This window comes from Arachis ipaensis, chromosome B6 (assembly GCF_059453495.1).
Source record: "Arachis ipaensis isolate K30076 ecotype BB chromosome B6, ASM5945349v1, whole genome shotgun sequence".
Classification (NCBI taxonomy): Eukaryota; Viridiplantae; Streptophyta; class Magnoliopsida; order Fabales; family Fabaceae; genus Arachis; species Arachis ipaensis.
Genome location: NC_142441.1, coordinates 95,073,654 through 95,089,720, shown reverse-complemented (window position 1 = coordinate 95,089,720; position 16,067 = coordinate 95,073,654). Strand labels below are relative to the sequence as shown.

At 38.0% G+C, this 16,067-nt stretch overlaps 1 protein-coding gene and 1 non-coding gene across 2 annotated transcripts in view; one reads left to right on the top strand and one right to left on the bottom strand.

Annotated features, from left to right (window-relative positions):
* LOC148561855 (uncharacterized) overlaps positions 1-13,775 on the bottom strand; it is a 33,133-nt gene extending 19,358 nt beyond the window's left edge. The window contains exon 1 of the mRNA XM_088490794.1: positions 13,270-13,775. Coding sequence (XP_088346920.1) covers positions 13,270-13,775 — 506 coding nt within the window. The remainder of the gene's footprint in view (positions 1-13,269) is intronic.
* LOC148561856 (small nucleolar RNA R71) lies at positions 461-564 on the top strand. Its single transcript, XR_015886945.1, has one exon. It is a non-coding gene; the product is annotated as a small nucleolar RNA R71 (small nucleolar RNA).
* Positions 13,776-16,067: the final 2,292 nt, after the last annotated feature.

The following is a 16,067-nucleotide window of genomic DNA, read 5'->3' as shown; positions in this document are numbered from 1 at the left end:
TTGATCCTTCCATGCGAAATTTGGATGATTTCTCCATGATGAGTTATAGGTGTTTCCATAAGGTTCACCCATGTAATTCACCTCTGCTATTGCAGGGTTCTTAGGATCATAGGCCTCTTCTTCAGAAGGCGCCTCTTGAGTACTGTTGGATGCAGCTTGCATTCCATTCAGACTATGAGAAATCATATTGACTTGCTGAGTCAATATTTTATTCTGAGCCAATATGGCATTCAAAGTATCAATTTCAAGAACTCCCTTCTTCTGAGGCGTCCCATTGCTCACAGGATTCCTCTCAGAAGTGTACATGAACTGGTTATTAGCAACCATGTCAATGAGTTTTTGAGCTTCTGCAGGCGTTTTCTTTAGGTGAATGGATCCACCTGCAGAAGTATCCAATGACATCTTAGCTAATTCAGACAGACCATCATAGAATATGTCCAGGATGGTCCATTCTGAATGCATGTCAGAAGGACACTTTTTGGTCAGTTCTTTGTATCTCTCCCAAGCTTCATAGAGGGATTCACCTTCCTTCTGTCTGAAGGTCTGAACATCCACTCTAAGCTTGCAAAGCTTTTGAGGAGGAAAGAACTTAGCTAAGAAAGCCGTGACCAGCTTATCCCAAGAGTTCAGGCTATCTCTGGGTTGAGAGTCCAACCACACTCTAGCTCTGTCTCTTACAGCAAAAGGGAAAAGCATGAGCCTGTAGACTTTAGGATCTACTCCATTAGTCTTAACAGTATCACATATCTGCAAGAATTCAGTTAAGAACTGAAAAGGATCTTCAGATGGAAGTCCATGAAACTTGCAGTTCTGCTGCATCAGCGAAACTAATTGAGGTTTCAGCTCAAAGTTGTTTGCTCCAATGGCAGGAATGGAGATGCTTCTTCCATGTAAATTGGAATTTGGTGCAGTAAAGTCACCAAGCATTCTCCTTGCATTATTGTTGTTGGGTTCGGCTGCCATCTCCTTTACTTGTTCGAAATTTTCGATAAGGTTGTCTTTGGATTGTTGTAATTTAGCTTCTCTTAGTTTCCTCTTCAGAGTCCTTTCAGGTTCTGGATCAGCTTCAACAAGAATTCCTTTTTCCTTGTTCCTGCTCATAAGAAAGAGAAGAGAACAAGAAAAGAAGAGGAATCCTCTATGTCACAGTAAAGAGGTTCCTTATTGTTAGTAGAAGAAGAAAAAGAATAAGAAATTCGAACACAGATGGAAGAGGGGGTTCGAATTTGGGTGAGATGAAGTGTTAGTAGATGAATAAATAAATAGAAGGAGATAAGAGAGAGAGAATTTTCGAAAATAATTTTTGAAAAAGAGTTAGTGATTTTCGAAAATAGTTTTTTTGAAAAAGTTTAGTAATTTTTCGAAAATTAAGATCAAAAATTAAAATAATTAGTTAATTAAAAAGAAATTTTGAAAAAGGGGGAAGATATTTTCGAAAATTAGAGAGAGAGGGAGTTAGTTAGGTAGTTTTGAAAAAGATAAGAAACAAACAAAATGTTAGTTAGTTAGTTGAAACAAATTTGAAAATCAATTTTGAAAAGATTAGAAGATAAAAAGTTAGAAAGGATATTTTGAAATCAAATGTTTGAAAAAGATAAGATAAGAAGATATTTTTGAAAAGATATGATTGAAATTATTTTTGAAAAAGATTTGATTTTTAAAATCACAATTAATGACTTGATTCACAAGAAATCACAAAACATGATTCTAGAACTTAAAGTTTGAATCTTTCTTAACAAGTAAGTAACAAACTTGAAATTTTTGAATCAAAACATTAATTGATGATGTTATTTTCGAAAATTAGGAGATAAAGATAAGAAAAAGATTTTTGAAAAATATTTTTAAAATTTTCGAAAATAAATAAGAAAAATGAAAAAGATTTGATTTTTGAAAAAGATTTTGAAAAAGATAAGATTTTTAAATTGAAAATTTGATTTGACTCATAAGGAACAACTAGATTTTAAAAATTTTTGAAAGAGTCAACTCAAATTTTCGAATTTTATGAGAGAAAAGAGGGAAAGATATTTTTTTGATTTTTGAATTTTTAATGATGAGAGGGAAAAACATGAAAATGATGCAATGCATGAAAATTTTGGATCAAAACAATGAATGCATGCAAGAATGCTATGAATGTCAAGATGAACACCAAGAACACTTTGAAGATCATGATGAACATCAAAAACATATTTTTGAAAAATTTTTTAATGCAAAGAAAACATGCAAGACACCAAACTTAGAAATCTTTAATGCTTAGGCACTAAGAATTCAAGAATGCATATGAAAAACATCATACAACACAAAACAATATAATATGAAGATCAATCAAGAAGGTTTTATCAAGAACAACTTGAAGATCATGATGAATGCAATGCATGAATGCAATTTTCGAAAAATGCAAGATGAGTATGCAATTGACACCAAGCTTGAAGTTGACTCAAGACTCAAACAAGAAACACACAAAAAATATTTTTGATTTTTATGATTTTATGATTTTTTTTTTGTATTTTTATTTTATATTTTTCAAAAATCATTTGAAAAAGAAAAATAAGGATTCCAAAATTTTTAATATGAATTTCAGGAATCTTACAATCTTACTCTAAAGCTCCAATCTAAGGGTTAGACATGGCTTAATAGCCAGTCAAGCTTTAGCATGAATATGGGAGTAATTCATTCAATTTTAAGCCAAAACCTCTGTCCAAAAGAATTTAGACATGGTTTTATAGCCATCATGCTTCAACATGCTTCATGAAACTCTAGAATTCATTCTTAAAAATTCTGAAGAAAAATATATTTTTGAAAACATTTTATTTTTAAATTTTTTTTTTCTTTCGAAAACAAAGGAGAAATTTTTGAAAGATTTTTGAAAAATTTTTGAAAACTTTTTGAAAAGAAAACGAAAAGAAAGTTGCCCAATCTGAGCAACAAGATGAACCGTCAGTTGTCCAAACTCGAACAATCCCCGGCAATGGCACTAAAAACTTGGTGCACGAAATTGTGATCTCAGGCAACGGCGCCAGAAACTCTGTACGCACAACTTAATAAATCATTTTTCATTCACAACTTCGATACAACTAACCAGCAAGTGCACTGGGTCGTCCAAGTAATAAACCTTACGTGAGTAAGGGTCGATCCCACGGAGATTGTTGGTATGAAGCAAGCTATGGTCACCTTGTAAATCTCAGTCAGGCGGATATAAAATAGTTATGGAGTTTTCGAACATAAATAATAAATAGATAGATAATAAGGATAGAAACACTTATGTATATCATTGGTGAGAATTTCAGATAAGTGTATAGATATGCTTTCGTTCCTCTGAACCTCTGCTTTCCTGCTGTCTTCATCCAATCAATCTTACTCCTTTCCATGGCTGGCTTTATGTAAGGGCATCACCGTTGTCAATGGCTACATCCCATCCTCTTGTGAAAATGGTCCAAATGCTCTGTCACAGCACGGCTAATCATCTGAGGTTCTCGATCATGCTGGAATAGGATTCACCCTCCTTTTGCGTCTGTCACTACGCCCAGCAATCGCGAGTTTGAAGTTCATCAGAGTCATTCAATCCCAGAGTCCTACTCGGAATACCACAGACAAGGTTTAGACTTTTCGGACTCTCATGAATGCCCCCATCAATCTAGCTTATACCACGAAGATTCTGATTAAGAGATCCAAGAGATACTCATTCAATCTAAGGTAGAACGGAAGTGGTTGTTAGGCACGCGTTCATAGGGAATGATGATGATTGTCACGTTCATCACATTCAGGTTGAAGTGCGAACGAATATCTTAGAAGCGGAATAAGTTGAATTGAATAGAAAAACAGTAGTACTTTGCATTAATCTTTGAGGAACAGCAGAGCTCCACACCTTAATCTATGGAGTGCAGAAACTCTACCGTTTGAAAATACATAAGTGAAAGGTTCAGGCATGGCCGAATGGCCAGCCCCCATGATCTAAGAACTAGGCGTCCAAAGATGTCTAATACAATAGTAAAAAGTCCTATTTATACTAAACTAGTTACTAGGGTTTACAAAAGTAAGTAATTGATGCATAAATCCACTTCCGGGGCCCACTTGGTGTGTGCTTGGGCTGAGCTTGAATGTTACACGTGCAGAGGCTCTTTCTGGAGTTGAACGCCAGGTTGTAACGTATTTCTGGCGTTCAACTCTGGTTTGTGACGTGTTTCTGGCGTTTAACTCCAGACAGCAGCATAGAACTGGCGTTCAACGCCCTTTTACGTCGTCTAAACTTGGCCAAAGTATGGACTATTATACATTTCTGGAAAGCCCTGGATATCTACTTTCCAAAGAAATTGGAAGCGCGCCATTTTAAGTTCTGTAGCTTTAGAAAATTCACTTTGAGTGCAGGGAGGTCAGAATCCAATAGCATCAGCAGTCCTTCTTCAACCTCTGAATCTGATTTTTGCTCAAGTCCCTCAATTTTAGCCAGAAAATACCTGAAATCATAGAAAAACACACAAACTCATAGTGAAGTCAAGAAATGTGAATTTAGCATAAAAACTAATGAAAACATCCCTAAAAGTAACCAGATTCTACTAAAAACACACTAAAAACAATGCCAAAAAGCGTATAAATTATCCGCTCATCAAAACGCTAGATTTCCTTCCTCACTGGGCGTTTTGAACGCCCAGCTTTTTCTCTGTAATTCCTCTGCTGCATGTTCTGAATTTTCAATTCTCTGTATCATTGACTTGAAAAGACATGGTTGGAAAACTAAGATTAAACAAATAATGCATGCAGGACACCAAACTTAGAAGTTTGTATACTAAGGACTATAACAATTTGAAAATGCATATGAGAAACAACAAAAGACACAAAACAAGAGAATTTAAAGATCAGAGCAAGGAAATTATCAAGAACAACTTGAAGATCAATGAAGAACATAATGCATGTAATTTTTGAAAATTAGAAGAATGCAATTGACACCAAACTTAAGATTAGACACTAGACTCAAACAAGAAACATAAAATATTTTTTATTTTAAGATTTTAAAAATTTTTTTGTAATTTTTTTCGAAAATTAAGTGGAAAAAAAAAGGACTTCAAAATTCTTAATGAGAATTCCAGGAATCATGCAATGTTAGTCTAAAACTCCGGTCCAGGAATTAGACATGGCTTACTAGCCAGCCAAGCTTTTAGTGAAAGCTTTGGTCCAAACACTAGACATGGCCAATGGCCAGCCAAGCTTTAGCAAATCATTACGTTTAACAGCAAGATTGATAGAAATCAACAAGCCCTTGTGATGATAAGTTGAAACCTTGGTCCAAAAGATTAAACATGGCTTCTCAGCCAGCCAGACTTCAACAAATCATCATGAAACTCTAGAATTCATTCTTAAAAGTTCTGAAGTACAAAATAGAAATACAAATTTTTTTTTTTGAAATTTTTCAAAAATTAAAAGGTAAAAAGCTTAAACATAAAATAGAATTACCTAATCTGAGCAACAAGATGAACCGTCAGTTGTCCAAACTCGAACAATCCCCGGCAACGGCGCCAAAATCTTGGTTGCGCGGGGATTGTTTGTTCCCCGGCAACGGCGCCAAAAACTTGGTGCACGAAATTGTGATTATCAATGGTGCCAACAGCTTGGTACGCACAATTGTAATCTCAACTCTTTATCACAACTCCGCACAACTAACCAGCAAGTGCACTGGGTCGTCCAAGTAATAAACCATACGTGAGTAAGGGTCGATCCCATGGAGATTGTCAGCTTGAAGCAAGCTATGGTCATCTTGTAAATCTCAGTCAGGCGGATTCACATGGTTATGGAGAATTGATAATTAAAAGATGAATAAAACATAAAATAAGATAGAGATACTTATGTAATTCATTGGTGAGAATTTCAGATAAGCGTATGAAGATGCTTTGTTCCTCCTAAACTTCTACTTTCCTATTGCCTTCATCCAATAATTCATACTCCTTTCCATGGCAAGCTTTATGTTGGGCATCACCGTTGTCAATGGCTACTTCCCGTCCTCTCAGTGAAAATGGTCCAAATGCGCTGTCACCGCACGGCTAATCATCTGTCGGTTCTCGATTATGTTGGAATAGGATCCATTGATCCTTTTGCGTCTGTCACTATGCCCAACACTCGCGAGTTTGAAGCTCGTCAGAGTCATCCCTTCCCAGATCCTACTCCGAATACCACAGATAAGGTTTAGACTTTTCAGATCTCAAGAATGGCCGCCAATGATTCTAGCCTATACCACGAAGGTTTTAATCTTAGATTAGAAACCCAAGAGATACACATTCAAGCTTGTTTGCATGTAGAACGGAAGTGGTTGTCAGGCACGCATTAATAGGTGAGAATGATGATGAGTGTCACGGATCATCATATTCATCAAGTTGAAGAACGAGTTTATATCTTAGAGAAGAAGTAGGCGTGAATTGAATAGAAAATAGTAGTACTTTGCATTAATTCATGAAGAACAGTAGAGCTCCACACCATAATCTATGGTGTGTAGAAACTCCACCGTTGAAAATACATAAGAACAAGAGGGTCTAGGCATGGTAGAATGGCCAGCCTCAAACGCGAACATATAAGTTCAAAATATGAAAAGTGTGTAAAAGTCTCCAAATACAATAGCAAAAGGTCCTATTTATAGAAAACTAGTAGCCTAGGATTACAGAAATAGGTAATTAATGCAGAAACCTTCTTCCGGGCCCACTTGGTGTGTGCTTGGGCTGAGCATTGTAGCTTTCACATGTAGAGACTTTTCTTGGAGTGAAACGCCAGCTTTTGTGTCAGCTTGGGCATTTAACTCCAGCTTTTATGCCAGTTCTGGCATTTTGACGCCAAAATTTTTATGCTGACTTGGAACACCGGTTTAGGCCATCAAATCTCGGGCTAAGTATGGACTATTACATATTGCTGGAAAGTCCAGGATGTCTACTTTCCAACGCAATTTTGAGCGTGCCCATTGGGCTTCTGCAGCTCCATAAAATCTACTTCGAGTGCAGGGAGGTCAGAATCCAACAGCATCTGCAGTCCTTTTTCAGCCTCTGAATCAGATTTTTGCTCAGGTCCCTCAATTTCAGCTAGAAAATACCTGAAATCACAGAAAAACACACAAACTCATAGTAAAGTCTAGAACTGTGATTTTTATTTAAAAACTAATAAAAATATAATAAAAACTAACTAAAACATACTAAAAACATACTAAAAATAACGCCAAAAAGCGTATCAATTATCCGCTCATCAAGGGCCACAAAATAATCAAGACAATTCCATGAGATACTGCCCAACACCATAAAATGATTCATGTCATTATGCTAATAGTGGATGGGAGTGTCAACAAGGAATGATAGAGTATGAACACCTCCCAAAACCACAAAATGACTCATATTAGTATGACAACTATTCATGCTGTGGCTAGGAGCGTCAAAACCAAAGAGATCTTAATGATCCATATTTTTCTCATCAAGAGACATCATCATTTGATCGTGCTGTCAATACATTCATGCAAGATTGCTCCCCAATGCCCCAAAACAATCCACAATGTGATGAATTCAACAATTACTCAAGTTGTGGGTGGGAGGATCAAAATCAAAGAGCATTCAATAGTTCATACTCCACTTATCAAGAGCCATCATTACTTGAGCATACATTCAAATCATTTATGCAAAATTGTCCAACCTCACCTCTCAGTTTTTCATTTGAAAATCCTTCATCACTTGACTATGCCTCAATATAAAGTTTCCTCCAAGATCCATACAAATCATTTCACCAACCACAAAATTTATTACACTACACAGAAAACTCATTTCAATATTCACAAAATTCATTCCACAATTCACAAAATTCATTCCATACCCCTCAAAACAACTTCACCACAACACATCCATGTCCACAAAATTACTCTCAACCTTCATCTCCTCAGCCAGTAGTTGAGGATTACCTTCAATGGTCCATGAAATTTTTGGAAAGACAAGAACAATTCTTAGAAAGACAAAAACAATCCTAGAAAGAACAAGAACAAGAAACCTTCTTCAAGAAGATAGATGGGCGCTTAGAGAAAATAAGGAGAAACCTAGGATTGCCAAGTGTTGAGGATGAAGAATAATCTGTGAGTGAGGAAGAGGAAGAAGAGGTCCTTGAGTCGAGTGAAATTTCAATGAAGGATGAGGTGGTAGAGGTATATGAGCCAAGGATTTCATATCCACAGAGACTACTTGAGGTGACAAAGGAATATGAAAACTCACAACCCACACAAAAGCTTGAGTCTGTGATTGAAGGATATGAAGAGGAGATGAAGAAATCTTGGGAAGAGTAAGAAACCTCTTTCATAGAAGTGCTGTTACACCAGATGTTGAGTGCAAGGGAGGAAGTGGAAGAACAAGGTCCAATATCAAGTGAAACCCCAATGAAGAAGGAGGTGGTGGAGGTATTTGAACCTATGACTTCATATCCACAGAAGCTAAGTGAAGTGACAGAAGAGCATGAAGACTCACTCCCAAAGGACTTAATGGAAGATCATATAGAAGAAAGGGAGGAAGCCAATTAAGAAAATTCACACTCAATTGAAGTAGAGAAGTGCATAGAGGAAGGGCTCATTGAACCACTAATTCAAGAGGCTTTTGATGAAGAGAACACTCCAACCAATACACAACTACCAAGTCTTGAAATCAAAGAAGTAGAGGCAACCAACAACAACACCGAGAAGAGGATTGTGACCAAGCCACAATTGATCATATTCGTGAAGAAGAAAAGGTCAACTGCAAACAATCCAACCCCTTCCCCAACAAGCAAAGCAAATCAAGCAAATAACCAAAGGAAGCTTGCTGGGAAGAGGCCAGATAGGGGGCACTGTCTGGCTCCTCTTTACCATTGAGGTTATTCCTCTTGACAAACTGGAAGAAGAGGAAGAAAGTCATCATCTACATGTCAGTATTTTTCCTTTCTTAGTTATTTCAATAAAGGAGTTAAGTAGATTTCTCTGTATTGCAAAGAGCTAAGTTTGGTGTCGTACACCAAAGTAATTAAGGGGTGAATGTTGGATGCTAAGTTTGGTGTTCCCCAAAAATTTCATTAAAAACACATTGCACCCTCAGCATTACTGGTATCGGCTCTAAACAATCAGAAAAAACTACTTAATAATTGTTTAGTTTCTAGTTTTTAGTTTGTTTCCTAGTTCATAGTTTGTTTTCTAGTTCATAGTTTGTTTGCTTAATAAAAGTACTTGATGTTTCATGCATGTATTTATTCTACTACATATAGAAGTAGGCAAGGAACTAAATTTGGTGTTCTCACACCAATTTAGGTTTAGAGAATCACAAGCATATATGCATGCTAACTATTTCTCAAGTGTTTGGAGAACAAGCAACTTTCAATATCTCTTGTAGGAAGTCATTCAATCTCTTGGAGGGAAAGATACATCATCATGTGGATGGACAAAGGAAGGACATGGAACCCAACAATGATGATCACACAGAGGAAATAAATGGATTCCAAGAGGTTGTATTATTTTTTGACTGACTTTAGCTTAAATATGCTAATTGAAAGTGCAAGTGTCCCCTGTTGATTAGTGTCTTATTAGATTTATTTATTGTCTGTTAGTTTGTTTGTTTTCATGCTGTTGTGGCTTGCTAGTATAGATGCTTTTATCATCTCATCTTACTTGAATCATATGCTTTGTTCCTCATGCTTAAATAAAAGAAAAAAATTGTTGTGAAACAGAGAAAGAGTAAAAGCCTGTTTTGATATGAGACAGAATAATGGTTATGTTGAGGTATATGCTGTTTCATTAGCTGATTCATGAATAAGGCTAAAGGTTGGCATGACTTTGGGATATGAACTTGAGTTACATTTCATTTGACTTGACAAATGAAAAAGGCCCATAATAAAAGAAAAAGAAAAATGTAAGAGAAAGAAACAAAAAGAAATAAAAAAGGCTGGGCACCAATGGCTTGAGAGTTTGGATATATGCCTGTGATGTTCTTGTACAAAGATAAGCTTGGACAATTAGGTTCTAAGAGGTGATTCATTACCTAGCAACTTGGGTTAACTGACCCGGGTTGGCACCGAAAGTCCACCATCAAGAGTTACTTTGAGACAAAGCATTTAGTAACCCAAAGAGGTGCTGGGCATCAATTTCCAAAGAACAAAATGAGCTAAATGCCTGTGATGTGTGTGTGCTAAGGAGAGGCTTGAGCAAGTAAGCCCATAGGGGTGTTTCAACACCTAGCATCTTGAACCAACTGGGGCAGGAATGCTGGCTGAAAGCTTACTTTAAAAATCTACCTTACCACATAGCATTAAGTCTCAGCTAAGCAATAAATATCAATCAAAAGAAAGAGAGCAAGAAAAACTAAGGACCAAGCAATAACAAGTCTCATTTTTTGTGTAATTCAAGTAAGGATCCAAAGGAGTGTCTATACTTCAACCACAAATAGAATTCACTGAGATACCATGCATGAAAACCCCATTAAACAGAACTGAATGTCTTCCAATAAAAGCTTATACCTCTCTCTCTGCTTTCATTCATTCTAATTATGTTTTACTGCTTGCTTGGGGACAAGCAAGATTTAAGTTTGGTGTTGTGATGACAAGTCATCTTAGGCTAGTTTCACAAGACTTTTTCATCTATTTTACTAGATTTTCATGCATTTCTTAGGCAATAAGTAAGTGTTTGGATGAGAAATTCATGGTTGTCTTGATTCAATCAAACATTGTTAATTTTATGCATTTTCATGAGATTTTCTGCATGATTTGGTTGTTGTTTTGAAAGATGCAAAATCTTGTGATTATGCCAAGGCTTTGATGAGTTTGTTTGGTTGATGATAGGTAAAAAGAAGTAGAGGAAGAGCAAGGAAGAAAAGAAGGAGATGCCAACGTTGGAGCCAACGTTGGCCCATCAACGTTGAAGGCAACGTCCTGGAAGAAGAAAACATGGGTGCCAACATTGGAGGGAAAGTTGGTGAACCAACGTTACCTCCAACGTCTTTGAAAATGTTCATTTCTGGAGCTGAAAGAATTTTGGGTGATGCGTATGTGTCTATGACGCGTACGCGTGAAAGAAGGAAATTTTTATATCCACGCACAAGCATGAGTCACGCGCATGCGTTGAATGGAAAAATTGACCATCCACGCTACGCATGGGTCACGCGTACGCATCGCTAAATGAACGTTGGAGGTCCAACGTTGCCTCAAACGCTACCTCCAACGTCCGCGATGAGAAGCCCAAAATTTGGAATTGAGGAACTTGAATCGATGCGCACGCATCTATGACGCGTACGCGTGGAGTGGAAAAATGGCAATGCACGTGTAAGCGTGGTGTATGCGTACGCGTCGAAAGGCAAAAACACAGCTTTCACGCATATACGTGGTATACACGCACGCGTGGATAGGCGAACATTGGCACTCCAACGTTGAGTCAAACGTTGATGACAGCAACCAGAACTCAAATTTTTAAAGGGACGTTTGACTCAACGTTTGCCCAAAAACGTTGACTCCAACTTTAATACCAGAAAGGCACAATTGGCACACTCTTCTCCTCAATTGCATTAGCGCCAATCCAATCAATCCCTGCTTCAATCAAGGCTAAGGCCCAAATCCAAATACACTGAAGACTCAATTGAAAATGAGAAAAAGCCATAAATAGAAGTGAGCCCTGAGGCTAATTCAGAGGCTTAACAGACAGCAGGCTGCATTAAATGTAGGCAGCAGTAGGAGTAAGAGTAGAAGTAGAATAGAAGGCTCTCTTGATACACTTTTTCTTCTCTGCACTTTACGTTTCTTTTGTACTGAATTCAGTTTCATTTCAATGCAATTTTTAATTTCTGCAATTCTCTTCTGCAAATTTACTTTCTGCTAATATTATATCTCTGTTCTTATTGAGCTTGATTTACATTTCTGTAATTTAAATTTTATGCATCTGTTCTTTGAGCGATGATCCATTGAACCCCAACTCATTAGGGGAAGGAGCTCTGTTATGATTCATGTGAATTAACTAAAATTCTTCTTCCTCTCAATTCAATTGAATAGCTATTGGATATCCTCTGTTTTGTTTGATGATTCATTCACTCCGAAAGGGGGTTTAAATATGTGTATGCTTGTGTGAGCCTCGGAAGGGGAATCATGAGCATTAGAACTGAGGTTCTATCCTTCACAAACCTCTTGATCAACACTATTCGGGAGGAATTGAGATCTTGAGGATTTGTGTGGCTTATGGATGAAAGAACATTCTTAGCCTCTTCTCATGACAATTAGATCAAGGAATTGACAATATTGATTGTGATTAGAGAGATTGAATTGCTAAGGAATTGGGATCCAATCAATTTCAATATGCGATAGATCTATTCATATGATTGAGAAGGAAGTTGAGACCCATTTCATTCATTGTGGATTATGATATCTCCAATCCCTAATGAGTCTTCCTTTCTGTATTTACGTTTCTTCCCATTTAAGTTTTTGTTGATTTACATTCTGCACTTTAAATTCACTGCAATTTACATCCTGTCAGTTCAATTTCACTCTATTCATCACTATTAGCTTGACTAGACTAATCACCATACTAAAGTTGCGTGATCCATCAATCCTCGTGGGATCGACCTCACTCACGTGAGTTTTAATAGTTGATGCGACCCGATATACTTGCCAGCGAGTTTGTGTGGAAATCTAATTTTCCTCCGTCAGCCAGACGCCCGATTCCAGCATCATACCTGCACAACTCTCTGTTCAATGCACCAAATTACACCGATGTTCATTCCATGCGTAAGCATCGCCGACGTACGTGCGTGGAACCTTAAAATGGCTAGTGACGCATATGCGTGGGGTGGTTTTTTGCCCCAGGAACCCCACCCACACAGTTCCAGCGTAACTCTCTATCCAGAATACTAGAGAGCGAACTTTCACATGACGCGTGCGCGTAATAGATGCATACGCGTCAGATGCACTTTTTTTTTAATAAAATGGAAATATTCTTAAGTAAAAATTAATCTAGACAAAGAACGAAATAAATATAAGCACATAAATAAAATAGAATTATAAAAAAGGAAGATCATACCATGGTGGGTTGCCTCTGACCTAGCACTTTTTTTTAACGTCCTTAACTTGAACGGTCCATAAGCTCAGTCCTCTTCCCTTGCTGGATCCCTCAGGAGGAAGATCTCCAGCTCTTTGTTGTTCTTCATTTTCTCACCATGATAAAGCTTTTGACAGTGACCATTAACTTTGACGATTGTAGGTCTTGAGGGGTGACTCAAGTGGAAGACCCCATACGGCTCAGCCTTTTCCACCCTATAAGGTCCTTCCTACCTTGATCTCAACTTTCCTGGCATTAGTCTCAACCTTGAGTTATAGAGGAGGACTAAGTCTCCAGCTCTAAACTCTCTTCTCTTGATGTTCTTATCATGCACCGCCTTCACCCTCTCTTCATAGAGCCTTTCATTTTCATAAGCTTCCAAATGAAGGCACTCCAACTCTACCAACTGTAGCTTCCTTTCGATTCCGACTCCACCCAATCCTGAGTTACATTCCTTTACGGCCCAGTAAGCCTTGTGTTCCACCTCTACTGGGAGATTGCAAGCCTTTCCATAGACTAGCCGGAATGGATTCATACCAATTGGCGTCTTATAAGCCATCCGGTAAGCCCATAGCGCATCGCGGAGCTTAGAACTCCAATCCTTCCTATGAGGCTTTACAATCTTCTCTAGTATGCGCTTAATTTCTCGGTTAGAGACCTCGGCTTGGCCATTTGTTTGGGGGTGGTAGACCGTTGCCACCTTGTGAATGATGCCATACTTCTTCATCAAACCTGTCATTCTCTTGATACGAAAATGAGAGCCTTGAACACTCACGATTGCTCGTAATGATCCAAAGCGACAAATGATGTTATTCTAAACAAAAGAGAGAACCACATTAGCATCATCAATACGGGTGGGAATTGCGTCCACCCAATTCGAGATATAATCAACAGCTAGTAGGACATATAAGAAACCATTAGAGTTTGGAAAGGGACCCATGAAGTCAATACCCCAAACATAAAAAATTTCACAAAATAACATGGTTTGTTGGGGTATCTCATCCCTTTTGAAAAATTTTCCAAACCTTAGGCATTGTAGGCAAGAATTACAAAAGAGATATGCATCCTTAAAGAGTGTAGGCCACCAAAATCTGCATTCTAAGATCTTTCTAGCAGTTCTTTGAGGACAAAAGTGACCACCACCCTCAAAAGAGTGGCAGGCCTCTAAGATAGCTGAAACTCGAATTATGGAATACATCTTCTAATTATTTGGTCGGCACCACATCTCCACAAATATGGGTTATCCCATATGTAATATTTGGACTCGCTCTTGAGCTTATCCCTTTGATGTTTAGAGAAATTGGGAGGAAAGGTACCACTAACCAAATAATTAGTTATGGGTGCATACCAAGGAACCACCTCAGATATTGCTTGCAAGCTATCAAGTGGAAATGCATCATTGATAGGAGTGGAGTTACTTTTAATATGTTCTAGGCGACTCAAGTGGTCCACCACCAAATTCTAGGAACCACTCCTATCTTTGATCTCTAAATCAAATTCTTGCAATAACAATATCCAACGGATTAACCTTGGTTTTGACTCTTTCTTAGCTAACAAGTACTTCAAGGCCGCATGGTCTGAATATACTACCACCTTGGTTCTAAGTAAATAAGTTCGAAATTTATCCAGAGAAAAAACAATAGCTAAAAGTTTTTTTTCAGTGGTAGTATAATTAGACTGGGAACCATCCAAAGTTTTAGAAGCATAAGCAATAATGTATGGGTCCTTACCTTCGCGCTGAGCTAGTGCCGCTCCTACCGCGTAGTTTGATGCGTCACACATGATCTCGAACGGCCTATTCCAGTCAGGCCCTCTCACAATAGGAGCATGGGTCAAGGCAATCTTCAGCTTATCAAATGCTTCCATGCAGTCCTCACTCAAGTCAAACTCTACATCCTTCTACAGCAGACGGGACAAAGGTAGTGCAACCTTACTGAAGTCCTTGATAAAACGCTGGTAGAAACCTGCATGACCAAGAAAAGAACGGACTTCCCTCACGGATGAGGGATAAGGTAAACCAGAAATAACATCTACCTTTGTAGAATCAACAGATATACCAATATTAGAAATAACATGGCCTAGAACAATACCTTGCTTTACCATAAAATGACATTTATTCAAAATTAAGCACAAGTTTTGAACTAACACATCTTTCTAATACTCTAGCTAGACTATCCAAACAAAGGTCAAAGGAATCACCATAAATACCAAAGTCATCCATAAAAACTTCCATACAATGCTCAAGAAGATCTGAGAAGATACTCATCATGCACCTTTGAAACGTAGCCGGTGCATTACATAAACCAAAATGTATTCTCTTATATGCATACGTTCCAAAGGGGCATGTAAAAGTTGTTTTCTCCTGATCTTCTGGAGCAATATGGATTTGAAAATAACCAGTGTAACCATCTAGAAAACCGTAGTGTGATTTACCTGACAGGCAATCAAGTATTTGATCGATGAAAGGTAATGGGTAGTGATCCTTGCGAGTGGCCAAATTCAAGCGCCTGTAGTCAATGCACACTCTCTACGAATTTTGCACTCTTGTAGCCATGAGTTCCCCATTTTCATTCTTCACTATTGTGATGCCAGACTTCTTCGGAACCACTTGTACTTGACTAACCCACACACTATCTGAGATTGGATAGATAATGTCGGTTTCAAGCAGTCGGGTCACTTCCTTCTTCACAACTTCCAGAATTGTGGGGTTCAACCACCTTTGAGGTTGACGGATAGGCCTCGCTCCCTCCTATAGAAAAATGCGGTGCTCACAGACTTGAGGGCTTATACCTACTATATCCGCCAAACTCCACCCAATAGCTCTCTTGTTTCTTCTTAGCGCATTGAGCAGACGCTCCTCTTGTTGGGAAGTAAGCTCCTTTGCAATAATCTCCGGGATTTGTTGATTATCTTCAAGATAAGCATACTTTAGGTGAGGTGGAAGGGGCTTCAACTCCATTTTCAGCTCATGGCTTGGCACTTGATCTTCCGGAACCATTAGAGGTGGTAGGGTGTCTTCAGTATACTCAGA